The sequence below is a fragment of the Pleurodeles waltl genome, chromosome 7 (genome assembly GCF_031143425.1).
Source record: "Pleurodeles waltl isolate 20211129_DDA chromosome 7, aPleWal1.hap1.20221129, whole genome shotgun sequence".
Taxonomy (NCBI): Eukaryota; Metazoa; Chordata; class Amphibia; order Caudata; family Salamandridae; genus Pleurodeles; species Pleurodeles waltl.
The window spans coordinates 1465136102-1465149727 of NC_090446.1; the positions used below are offsets into that span (position 1 = coordinate 1465136102).

At 48.5% G+C, this 13626-nt stretch overlaps 1 protein-coding gene across 2 annotated transcripts in view; it reads left to right on the forward strand.

Moving 5' to 3' along the window:
- RBM42 (RNA binding motif protein 42) overlaps positions 1 to 13626 on the forward strand; it is a 118177-nt gene that overhangs the window by 46999 nt on the left and 57552 nt on the right. Inside the window, exons 4-7 of one of the 2 annotated variants that reach the window (XM_069201149.1) lie at positions 3859 to 3984; positions 4510 to 4973; positions 5562 to 5705; positions 5827 to 5934. In XM_069201149.1, the coding sequence (XP_069057250.1) occupies positions 3859 to 3984; positions 4510 to 4973; positions 5562 to 5705; positions 5827 to 5934 (842 nt within the window). The remainder of the gene's footprint in view (positions 1 to 3858; positions 3985 to 4509; positions 4974 to 5561; positions 5706 to 5826; positions 5935 to 13626) is intronic. The other variant, XM_069201150.1, reaches the window with a different exon arrangement.

Consider the following 13626-nt stretch of genomic DNA (forward strand, 5'->3'; position numbering starts at 1 on the left):
TCTCCATTGTATGCTCCAGCACTACCACTAATACACCATCCGGCCATATTGATCACCCAAGAATCCAGGGCGCCTTCCATGCTGTTGGACGCTGGGCTGGTGATGATGGGGGAAATCTACTCAAGTGGTAGGTTCATCTCACTGGAGACCATTTCACAGATACAAAGTAGAACCCCGCTGCTCATGTTTATTTATCACCACCTCCGGGAAGCATTGAAAGCACTATACCCACACTTTGCAGATGCACATCCCACATTAGAAACATTGCAGGTGATGCTTACCTGTAACTCACGCAAAAGACTCACAACAAAGTTATGCAATGCTGCACAAAGCGAGATCCCCACTGACCAAGTCAAACAGCTAGATAAACAGTCAAACAGCTAAACACTGGGTTAGATCCACCAATGACTCGGGAAGACTGGGGGTTCTGCTGTGCACTTATGGTCCGACTTACAGCTAAGCGCAATTTATATTTCAAATACTTACAGAAACTGTATTATACTGCACTTCAACTGCACAGATATGGGCTTCGTGCTGACGCCCAGTGTGCTCGTTGTGGCACTGCTGATGTGAATTTTATACATCTGGCATAGCCATGCGACCTCATTAACCGCTTTTGGGTACGGGTAACCTAGGCTTTATTTGAGATGGCTCTGGAGAGGGTAGCCTGCACTCCACTCTTCTAGGTCTTGCCAAATACCTGCAGCCACCTAGTCGCTAACTAGTAGCAATAGCTTTGTTTGCAAAAAGGAGGGTGAAAACGCACTGGGAGACAAAAGTAGTCCCCAAATTTGATCAATGGTTGATTGATGTGACATACTGCAGAGGTCAATTAGACTTGTGTGAAGAACTACCAGAAGCATCGAGACCCAAAATTATATGGGCGCTGTTTACAGCATATCTCCAGTCGATAACAGCTGAGGACTAACCAACGATAACTGCTCTGATCTATGTTGGGACTAGAATCTAACTTTTCATCTGAATAATCAAATACGTTGTATTAGGGCCTATAGGACGAATATTGCATGTGATGCTATGAATGTACTTTGATTGCATTGTTCAACAGCATGTTCTGATAAAAAAAGAAATTACATTTTTAAAAAAACACCCTCAGTGACCGTGCTCTTCCTTCTCCCCCAAAACATGTAAAGTCTAATTGTAATCCAGTTGGCAAGGACTTTAGCACTCCTGTAAGTCCCTAGTAAATGGTACCCCTGGTATGTAGGGATGGGTGCAAAAGCGGATCCCCAAGGGCTGCAGCATATCTTATGCCACTCTAAGGGATGTCCACACAAATTACACATAGGCTATAATTTCAGACTGCGTGACATTGTGCAAACATGATTGAAAACGTGCCATGTCAAAGACACTCCGTGGGCTATATGTAAGTCACCCCTACAGCAGGGCTTGGAGCCCTAAGGTAGGGTGCATTGTAGCACATATGAGGACATATCTGGCTGAGCACTTATGCCCCTGTAATGTCTAGTACAATTCCTAGAATATTACAAGTGTGCACGGAAGCCATCTCAATGCCTGTGCTGGTCACTGGTCAGAACTAGTTACCCAGCTACTTAATGCCTTCACTGAAAATTATAGTGTTTGGTATCAAATGCCAGTACTAGATTTATTATGAAATGCACCCACGGGGAACTTTAGAGGTGCCCCCTGAAACTTTACTAATCCTGTAGTGTACTGTCCAAGTGGTCTCTTCCAGGTTTTATCCCAGGCACATTTCTGACCACCTGCAGATGTGAGCCCACGCTTTCAGGAGGTCATGAACAATACCTGGTCTGGCAGAAGGTGTTATCACCTCCTCCTGCAGGAAGGTTAGTAAATATTCATATCAGGGACTTAAAAAACTCTGCCACCTTTGATATGCGACCCTCGCTTCTCCCAGACCTGGAAGAAGCCAGCCCCTGTCTGGTCCATTTGACACCAGGACAGGCGGTAAATTAGATATGCAGGGAGGCGTGGTGCACTACCAGGCCACTCACTTCCCTCATGTGGGCTGCCTGATGTGTCCCAAGAAAGAAGGTTTCCAGCATCTTTATTTTTTGGGGGAATTAGGAACTCTGGGACACGGTTATGCCCACTCCCCACAGGAAGTGGTTGTATATGGAGTGTGGTGACCCCAAGGGTAAGTAGCCCATTGGCTACTACTCTTCACTCCCATATCAAGTCAAGACTTTGACAACTAGGAACAGAGGAAGAAAGAAGGACCAAGAGAGGGAGAACTGAAGACCTGCACCACAGATTGGTGCCAAACCCTGCCAGGCTGCTTGCACTTTCACAGCCGCTGGGACCAGCTTCACAAAGAGCTGGACAACCTCCCCAAACCCTTGAACTGCCCAGCACCTCAACACCACGGGAAATATCTCCCTTGGAGCAGAGGAGCTGCTTCCCTGCATCTGCAGGCACTGCTTGCAAAGACTGGAACTCTGTCACAATGGCCATACGGCCGACCAAGGGAACAGCGAGCCAGGAGAAGATTGATTGAAGCTCAGGAGGACAGCTCTGCCACTTCACTAAAGTCCTGAGATGCTGACACTTCAGGCCAGCTTTGAGTGTGACCCTGCTGCCCTGTTTTCCCCTCCCCACCAGGTCACCAATACAGAAAGTGAGCCTCTGACTACTGCAACCAGACACCGAAAAGCACCACTGCACACAAGCCACAAAACCTGAGTCCTAGTGAACCAACAGTGCCAACGGGGTCCAGAGACTCTCTAAAGCCAAGCCCCTCTCTGTGTTCGGCAGGCCGGGTCCCCAAGCCCCCACCTGCAGCTTCTTTCTGTAGGAAAATAAGAACCGCAAGAGCCTCCTGCAGTGCGACCCCCGCCAGAAAAAGCACCACTGCACACAAACCCCCAGCCCAAGTACCAGTGAACAGACTGTGTCCCTCAGTGCTAGAGACCCTCGAGACCTAATCTCCCCGTGGGTTCACTCAGACTGGCCCGCAAGTCCCTGCTTTCAGCCTCTTTTCGTCAGGACTGTTTCCCATTTCCTTGAATAGGGTACCTGATGCCGAAACACCCCTCTGCACCGGACACCCGAGAGCTAACTGAAGTGACCTGTTGGAGTTGCCTTGAACCTTGACCACCACTTACCTTTAGTCCAAGAGGACAGTCCTGTAGGTCGTTGACAAGTGACCGTTTCAGTAAATGTTTTTCTCCATAGGATTACATTACCGCAGTACTGTGAGTTTTTCTGAATTTGTTGTGAGTTTCTTTTTGAGTGTGTGTCCTATTTATTGAACAAATGCGTACCTTCCAGTGAGGGTTGCCTGTACTATTTGCATAGTGTAACCTACATTGGTACACTACATAAATAGCCAGGTTCCTACATGCGTGTGCAGAGAAAATGGCTTGCAATAATATATTTATTTTTCTAGATTTCTGTTATCATTGAATGTCAAGCAGGCTTTTGCCTCTGTGTGATTTCTTTTTCTGTTTTTGAAATTGGAAATGATGGGCTTTGGTCCAGACTTTTTTGTGTGTATCAGACTAAACTGCCTAGTGAGCAGAATAAGATTAAATGCCACTTCAATGCATTCATTAATACTTGAATGGATATCTAGACCGGGTTGCCCACCCTAGTCTCACAATTCTGTCTGGATTGTCTCAATGGAAGCAGGACCATTTCTGTGAGGGGATACAGTACTGGCTTTCTTTTGGCCTTTGCACAGTGGCTTCAGGACTGTAAATGAATAGCTCATGTTCTTGTTTGTGGTCTAAATCAAAGTGTTGTATGCACATGGTCTTCTGTATATTATCCTGATACACAACCCTTCCAAGGGAAGTATGGTCTCCTTTCTGGGAATGTGTGTAAGTAGTAATGGAACAATTTATGTTTTCTTTGCAGCAGGCCCGCCACCAAGGCCTCCCAGTCTCAGACCTTCCTTTGTCCCACATGTTTTGCAGCGACCTGTAGAGCAGCAGTCTCCAATCATGAGGCCTTCTTTTGTGCCACATGTCCTCCAGCGATCAGGTTACTTTACATTTGTCTTCTTCTGTCCTTAATTGATTGTGGTTTTGAACCTATCCTCTTCAGTGCTCCCTTTCCTAATCAACATCTGTTCATTCCTCAGTTGAGTTAAAACGTTTTTAGGTTTCTCTCTTTCCTCCCACCTTTTCTCTACATGCGTCCTTCCACTCCTCATCTCTTTATCCACTTCCATCATTTCTATTTGAACTCTTTCGCTCATAGCACAGTTTCTCTCCCGAACAGACCCTCCACCACCACCACGTCCATGTCCCTTTCTTATCCTCCACTATAAAGTGGTTAGTGAAAATGTATTTCTAATGACGCCATTTGTTCCCGACTGTCTTTGTAGTTCTCACTAGCTTTTGACTCCTCTTTAAATTTTCCATTATGATGTATATGATAGTTGGAGTTTATTGTCTGGTTTGAAGTGCGTTCTCTGTTCTGTTTCGGCCTTTTCGTCTCTGTCGCTCTTGTCAGTGTTTCACAGAAAACATTTGCATTAATGCTTCTCTTTATCTACTATTATAGCTGGACCCCGGCATCCCGGAATGCGTCATCCTATTCCTCATCCACACCAATTACAACATCAACACCCTCTTCCTCCACCCCCACACCAGCTTCCCCAACATCCTCATCCACACCAGCACATGCATCCTCATCAGAACCCTTATCCTCCACAGCATGCAATGGGACATCCAATGCAACATCCGATGCAGCTCTCAATGCAGCATCCTTTGCAACATCCCCACCAGCTTCCCCAACAGCATCCACATCAACTCCCTCCCCAGCATCTCCATCAGCTAACTCACCAGCTCCCTCACCAGCAACATCCACATCAACTTCCCCATCCACAACCTCTGATGTCCCATGCAATACCAGGCCCACCACCACCCCCACCACCACCGCCTCCTCCACTGATGATGACCCATCCAATGCCCAGGCCTCCTGGCCCACAAATGGGTCCCATGGGCCCCATGCGACCAGTCCCACCAGTAAGTAGAAATTCATTTCACTCTCCTTTGCACTATAAATTGTACCAGCAGCTATGGAAGTGTTTCTGTGTTATCTCTTGAAAAGATGCTTTATATATGTTGTCCCAACAATCTAGCCAGTGCAAAAGCCTGCTCGGCACATCCTAAAGCATGAGGTCAGCGTAAGTGGCTGAGTGTGTCTAGATTCTCCCAGCAATAAGGCACTATGAAAATTGGGGCGGAAGGTGGACTAGCTATGCACACGTATTGAGCAGAGGTAGAATTGGAGAGATGCATAAGTTCTCATTAGTTTTGTGGCAGTCAAAAAGTTAGGCGTATTGCCATATTATCCATAGGAACAAGTGAGAGCATAGTGTGCTTGGGATGACCTTAGCACAGATGAGAGGATGGACATTCTTAAATCTAAGAGCAACAACAAGAGTATTGGAAAAGGAGAGTTTGTCAGTCTCTTAGCTCTAATTATAGAGTGTCAGTTAATGAGATCTGTGCCTTGGAAACCTCCTGGACTGACCAAGCAAAGAGTGAGGCCTTTCGTATGTGAAAATGCCTTGGTTTGACTACTTGCTTTTGGTATTTTAACTTTCATAGGTTGCTCCTGGCAGTACGGTTGGTCCGGTTGCTCCAATGGTTCCGCCTTCAAGGGCTGTAATCCAAGCAGCACCAAAAATGAACCAGACCGTGATTCAGGCCGCTCCCACTGTGTATTCTGCACCTGTGGTGAAAAAGTTGGAGGTAAAGCTTTTGGTTGTTTTCATTCCCGTCATGAAGATTATTGTAAGATGTAAAACATTGGCCCTAAACATTTTTAAAATGTTCATGCTAATATATGTAAATCTTTTCCTCCCTTTTAAAGGAAGAAATTCCAGAGCCCATGCCTATTCCAGAAGAAAAGGAAATCCCTCTCATAGAAGAGATGGTGATTGGGCCCATTCTGCCAGAAGTGGACCCTGTACAGCCCGAGGTAAGAACCCAGGTACCCAGGTCAAGAGGAGGATCTGGCTGTCTCCTTAGTGATGGATAGAAAAGATTTAGATGAAGAAATGTCTTCTTGCTTGTTTAAGCATGTCCTTTTTGTCTCGGTTGAACCTGAGTTTTTTGGCATGTTTGTGAATTTGGCCTTCCTTTTGCTTTTTATTTAATGTAGATGTCCTTGAGCTTTGAAATCTGCTGTGACTGTTCATCTGTTTTTCCAATCCTTGTACTAAATGGATCTAAGTAGCATCTCATAAAATAAAATAAATGTGATACTCTATCACAGCCTGTATTCTTCAAGAACATTACCCTCAAAAGCCCACCTTTAGGCAACACGACTGTGTTTGTTTTTACCAGAGTTTCAGAGTGGCCAGATGAGGCGAGGGTTTAAGGGAGGGTACTGTAGGTAGGGAGATCTTGAACGAGAGCTGAGATGAACCTTAGTAACCCTGTGGCATAACTCATAGATATGTAGCCTGTACTCTGAATTGTGTAAGTTAACTAAACATATCTGTGTGGGGTCGGGGGGGGGGAGGGAAGGGGATTAGAAATTACACAGACATTCATGAACTTTGAAGAAATCTGTTTTCCCAGAAGATTCTGGAAAAACGTTTCCTTTCAGAATCGCATGGATAGCCTTCTCCATACGATTATATAGCACACCTGACAGTGCTGTTCAAGATGGAAGGCAAGAGGGAGGGCAGGAGGATGAAGCCAACCCCAAAGGGGAATACATTGGTGCTGAAGAAGAGGCCCACAGCAGTTGATACTGATGCTAAAAAGAGACCACTCAGCATCAAGAAGAAAAAACTGCATTTCAAAGCTGAAATGGCACCTTTTATCTAGAGGAAGATGGAGTACCAAGAGTTCAAGGCCAGACCTTCAGACAATTGGCAGAATATCAATGTGGACTCGGCTGAGGAGGATGTTGAATCCTACCCCTCTGGGCCCTCACTGGTGGATGACGCATCAGAGTACAACACAGTGGTAAAGTGTGCAACAAACTCCTGCGGCTTCAAATTGGAAGAACAAGGAGAATCATATTTTCTATTGGAAACCATACTTCCTTCTCAACAAAGGAACCAGTTCCTTCTGTTGTTGCCTAATATTCTGCTTACAGGTAAGGACGCTTTAAAAGATCCAGCAAGTGCAAAGGCGGTTACTCCACACTTCTGAAAAAATGTGGTCACTCCACAATCGACCCTACCTACGTCAGGGGGGTCAGTAGCTGCAGAAGCCATTATCCTCTCCACAGCTCGCAAGAGAGCCAACTCACCAACATTGGTGGGTCCACCACCCGAGAGGGAGAGTAAGCATGTGGACATGAAGGTGGGACAGTCAGCTGCAGTGTAATGGAAAACAGGAAATTCTAACACCCTCCTCAACAGGTGTGTCCAACAACAGTGCCAGGAAATTGAGTCTCCTTGAGCACCTCCCCGTGCAGGACCATAAAAGAGGAAGGACACTAGTCCAGGAGGGTAAGACAATAAGAGAAACACCTATCTAAAGTCAGCCTTGGATGCTGCAGCCACCACCAGCAGGCAGCTGTAAACAGGAGCTATGCTCAGGAGTCACGTCTGGCTGGGGTTGTCTAGTGTTAAGCAGGTACAAACTGCAGTGGCCAGTGTGACTGTCACAGGGACCTAGTGTTTGGGATAGTAGTGGATGACTCCCTCCAGAGGATGAAAAAAGACCTCAACGCTGCAAAATCCATTGACGCCCTACAGTTCAGGAACCACTTCAGAGGAGGAGCCATCCCTTGCACAGGAGTATCTCTGCAAGGGGGTTCACATCCAACAACATCCCTCCTGCTGTGTAGCAACCATGCCACAGAGCTTCAGCACAGTTGCAGTACACAGGAAAACAAAGGCAGCTCTTTTGTGGTCAAGAACGCAGAAGCGTTGTATCAAGAAGAGCTGCTGATGCCATCAAGTGGCTCCGTGGCATACCTCCCCTACACACAACACCTGTAGGGGGCAGAGTCAGAGGATTCTGCTGGAAAGGGAAGCACATCTCCTCTGACAAATGATTACTCCACATCGTCCAACACTGATATTACATAGCTCTCATAAAAATGCCACCCAATGTAAAAACCTGCATTGGTTTTAAAACTAGAGGTTATAAAGCAAGAAGTGAGGCACCAAAACTGAAAGGGTATTCTGCACCAAAAGAAGGAAGTGGCAGACCTATTAAAAAAGAAGGCGATACGTATAGTACCACCAACAGAAAGAGGCCATGGAGTCTACTCGGTGAACTTCCTAGTAACTAAGGCAGACTTGTCACTAAAAACCATCGTGGACCTCAGGCCTTGAATAGGTGCATAAAAAACACGTTTCAAAAGACATTGCTGCAGGAGGTCCTGAACCTTCTCAGGAAGGAAGATTATATGACTAAATAGACCTCAAGGAGGCATACCTACACATGACAATGAACAAGAGACACAAAATGTTACATTTTCGTAGAAGTCAAGGCTAGAAATTCACGGTGCTGCCTTTCAGGATAAAGCCACTGCCTAGCTGCGGTCACAGCAATACCTGCGAAGAACAGGGATCACGTCTACCTCTACTTGGACGCAAGATCATATCACCGGTGCAAGGTAAACACCCACTCAGTAATACAAACACTGCTCAAAGTCAGATTTTCTCTGTCTAGAAAAATTATCTACAAATCCAGAAAGGAAAAAAAAAACCTTCTTTGGTGCAACACTACGGAAAAGCCGTTCTAGTATAAAAGTGTGCAGTCGCTAATGGAGCCAGAAATCCTCTATCCTCAATCTTGTGTTTGCAGCAGAAAGAGTACTCAAATACAATAGTAGAACAGCAAGGACCACGCAGGAGGCAGCCCTTTCAGACAATAATCTCTCACCTTGACCCTTATTATGGATGCATCCCACACAGGATGGGGATCGCACACAGATATACTCAACATCAGCGGCCTGTGGAGCCAGGAAGATGTGGTGCAACACTTAAACACCCTGGAACTCAAGACAGTGGGAATCCACCTACTAGGAGTTGGCCATACAGAAGCAAATATTCTTAACAGGCAGAACATCATATCCCATGAGTAGGAGCTAAACCAACAGTGTAGGAAGTTCGCTCTTTATATAGTGGACCAAAATAAGGTATACTGTGCAAAGAGTCCAAGCAAACCCAAGAGGTGTCAGAGGCACAAATGACATCCCAGATGCTCTCTTTTGGATTAGTGTGGTCAAGAGGTTAGGCATATCAGAGGGTAGTGTTTAGCATGTGAGGCACACACTCATACAGTTAGTGAGACACACACTCAAAGAAATTTGGCACCAATTTATAAAAGTAACACCTACTTTGATACCAAGAGCACTGAAATCTGGTGAGTACTTTTCAAGATATGAATTTTTACAGTTTTGTTTTAAAAGTTTACACTTGCAATTTTTGGGTGTGGTAATGTTACCCTAAGGGGAAAAACATGTACTTCATCTCCCCGCACGCCCTAGCCTCGCCGGACTACATCCTCCTCGGAGACCTCAACTTCCATCTGGAGCAGAACAACGACCCCAACACCACCACCCTGCTCGACAACCTCGCCAACCTCGGTCTCAAGCAACTGGTGAACACCCCCACCCACATCGCCGGACACACGCTCGACCCCATCTTCTCCGCCAGCAACCACGTATCATTCAGCCACTCCTCCATAATACACTGGACCGACCACAGATGTGTCCACTTCACCTTCAGACGCAAGACTCTCCACCTCCGCACACAACTCATCCCACGCAGACTTTGGAACAAAATCTCCACGGAACAGCTACTCTCTACTCTCAGCCACAACCAACCTACCATCTCCACCGACGCCAACAACGCAGCCCTCAGCCTCACACATTGGATCTCCAACTGCGCGGACAACCTTGTGCCCCTCAGACGCCTCCCAACTCAGAGCAACGCCAGGAAACCTCAATGGTTCACAGACACCCTCAAGGAATCCCAAAAAACCTGCCGTACCCTCGAGAAAGCCTGGCGCAAAGACCACACCGTAGAAAACCCTCAAAAACGCCACCCGCGAACACCATCAGCTGATCTGCACCACCAAGAGAACATCCTTCAAAGACAGACTGGACAAGAACACTCACAACAGCAAAAAACTCTTCAACATCGTCAAAGAGCTCTCCAATCCTAACGCCAACTCCAACTCCATCACGCCCTCACAAGATCTCTGCAACTCCCTCGCTACCTTCTTCCATCGAAAGATCACCGACCTTCACAACAGCTTCGGTCCCCAGACCCAGCCAACCACCCCAGAACCCACCGCCCCAGCCATCACCCTCAACGCCTGGACCCACATCAGCGCGGAAGAGACCAAAACTACCATGAACACCATCCACTCCGGCGCCCCCTCGCACCCCTGCCCCCACTTCATCTTCAACAAAGCCGACGACATCATCGCCCCCACCTCCAGACCATCATCAACCGCTCATTTACATCTGCCACCTTCCCTGAGAGCTGGAAACACGCGGAAGTCAACGCTCTCCTGAAGAAACCTACGGCGGACCCCAACGACCTGAAGAACTTCCGCCCCATCTGGCTCCACCCCTTCCCTGCCAAAGTCATCGAGAAGACAGTCAACAAGCAAGTGACCAAATTCCTTGAAGACAACAACCTACTTGACCCCTCCCAGTCCGGATTCCGAGCCAACCACAGCACAGAAACCGCCCTCATCGCAGTCACCGATGACATCAGAACTCTGATGGACAACGGAGAAACAGCCGCCCTCATCCTCCTCGACCTCTCGGCTGCCTTCGACACCGTCTGCCACCGAACCCTAATATCCCGCCTCCGCTCCACCGGTATCCAAGGACAGGCCCTGGACTGGATCACCTCTTTCCTCTCTAACCGCTCCCAAAGAGTCTACCTCCCGCCGTTCCGCTCAGACCCCACCAAGATCATCTGCGGTGTCCCACAGGGCTCCTCGCTCAGCCCGACTCTTTTCAATGTCTACATGAGCCCCCTCGCCAACATCGCACGCAAACACAACATCAACATCATCTCCTACGCCGACGACACCCTCACCCTCACCAAGGACCCTACCATCGCCAAAACCAACCTGCAGGATGGAATGAAAGACGTTGCAGAATGGATGAAACTCAGCCGTCTGAAACTGAACTCAGACAAAACGGAAGTCCTCATCCTCGGAAACACCCCGGCCACCTGGGACAACTCTTGGTGGCCCCCGGCCCTAGGCACGCACCACTCCTACCCCCTCAGACCACGCACGCAACCTCGGATTCATCCTGGACCCGCTTCTCACCATGACCAAACAAGTCAATGCCGTCTCATCTTCCTGCTTCCTCACTCTCCGCATGCTCTGTAAGATCTTCCGCTGGATCCCCGCCGACACCAGAAAAACTGTGACCCACGCCCTCGTCACAAGCCGCCTGGACTACGGAAACACCCTATACGCAGGAACCACCACAAAACTCCAGAAACGTCTTCAGCGAATACAGAACGCCTCCGCTCGCCTCATCCTCGACTTACCCCGCAGCAGCCACATCTCCGCCCACCTAAGACATCTGCACTGGCTACCCGTCAATAAGAGGATCACCTTCAGGCTCCTCACCCACGCACCCAAAGCCCTCCACAACAAGGGACCCGAATACCTCAACCGTCGCCTCAGTTACTACACGCCCACCCATCAACTTCGCTCCGCCAACCTCGCCGCCGTCCCTCGCATCCGCCGCACAACGGCAGGTGGGAAATCCTTCTCCTACCTTGCGGCCAAGACATGGAAGTCCCTCCCCGCCAACCTCAGGACCACCTCGCATTCCAGAGGCAGCTCAAGACCTGGCTCTTCGAGCAGCAGTAACCCCCTCCCCTAGCGCCTTGAGACCCATGAGTAGCGCGCTTTATAAATATTATTGATTGACTGTATTTGGACACTTGACTTATGGGACTGTTCTCCCGGATTTAAGGTCCATGGCTATACCAGAAGGTCACCTCTGGAGGCTCTGGGACATCCAGATGCAGAGGTGTTACAGCATTAGGTGTCCTGCTCACTTTAATGGGAAACAGTCCTGTCGGGAAGTTGCTGCAAGCTTGGACTGGAAGGTCAATCCGGGGGAACCCACAGGAGGGCTTGACCCTTGAGGTCCTTGGGAAAGTGGGGACAGCGTTGGTCCACTCCTATTTGGGCTGTGTTGCTCAGGTGCAGTGGTGTCTTCTGGCATCGGGTCCGGTTCTAGAGTTACTCGCGGTTACGGGGAGGGAGGGCCCAGCAACAGTTTGCAGGTGTAGACTGGGGGGTCCAGTCTTACCAAGCCAGCAAGTAGGATGAGGAATCACAAGGCGGGGACTTGTGGGGACACCCTTGGTTCTCTTATCCACTATCGAGGGCAGACGGGCGCTGAGGTGTTCTGAGGCGTCAGGCTTCTGTACCCTGGCACGCTGTCATTCGCGGTTGCCGGAGGGTCTGCAGAAACAGGCTGCAGATGCCGTTGTGAAGTCCACAGTGGGTGAACTGAAGGTGGGCTTTGTCTCTGGCATGCCTGGGGAACACGTTTACTCCGTTAGCCCACTCCAGCTCAGGCTAGGTGGCTCGGGTGCAGTGGTGATATCCGGCATCTGATTTTTTTCGGTCAGGTCCTCACATTTCTTTCTTGGGTTGCCTGCAGATGAAGGGGAAGCAGCTCCTCTGCTCCAAGGGAGTTCTTTTTGGCGTCTGGAAAAGCACTGGCAGCTCTCACGGTTTTCTTGGAGACTGCAGTGGCAGGACATGTCAGCTGCTCCTCATGTGCAGCAGGCAGGCTAGCAGGGTTTGCGCCAAGTAAGTTGTGCTCCTCTGTTCTCATGTTCAGCTGGCTTCTTGTCCACTTTTGTGTCCAGTGAAGATCTGAAGTCCCGGGTTCAGGGGTCCCCTAAATAGGGCATTAAGGTTGTAGTGAAGGTTAGAAGCCAATGGCTATTTACCCTTGGGGTCTCTTCACCCCCTAGATGACCATTTCCTATGGGGAATGGCATCACCCTGTCCAGAGTTCCTAAATTCCACCACACACAATATGTCAGAATTTCCTAGGCTGTGTCCACTTCAGGCTGGTCACCCTAGGGATGTGTCCAGCCTGAAAATGCAGCACACCTCCTTAATAGCTAGTTTTCCCTCATGTCCAGGTTCCAGATGGGCCCTGGGGCAGAGGGTTTGGCATCCTCCTTTGAGGGGAGCCAGTTCTGCATACCTAAAGGTGATGGGCTTCTTTGAAGTCCCCTGCCTTGGAATGCATATTTGTTGGTCATCCTGTTGGGAGGGGTGTGTAAACACCCCTGCCAGAGCAGTCTGTTTCTGACCTCCAAGGAGCAAAAACTCTCAGTCTTCGGGGTCAGATTCTCGCCTGTTGGTGGCAGACTGGCTAGAACTTGTCCCTGGACCCACCAGCAGTTGGTAGGTTTTCAGGGGGCACCGCTGAGGTGCCCTCTGGGTGTATGATGTATTAATAAATCCATCACTGGACTCAATAAGGGTTTATTAATATGAGACGTTTGATACCAAACATCCGTAGTTTCAGTGAAAACATAATGTAGCTGGGGAAGTCGTGTTGACCAGTGTCCAGCACATGTATTTAACATGGCTTCACTGCACACGCTATGTCTAAGAATCAACATAGACATAGCAGGAACATATCTGCCCTCGCAGATATGCCCACACATGCAATATACTGTAC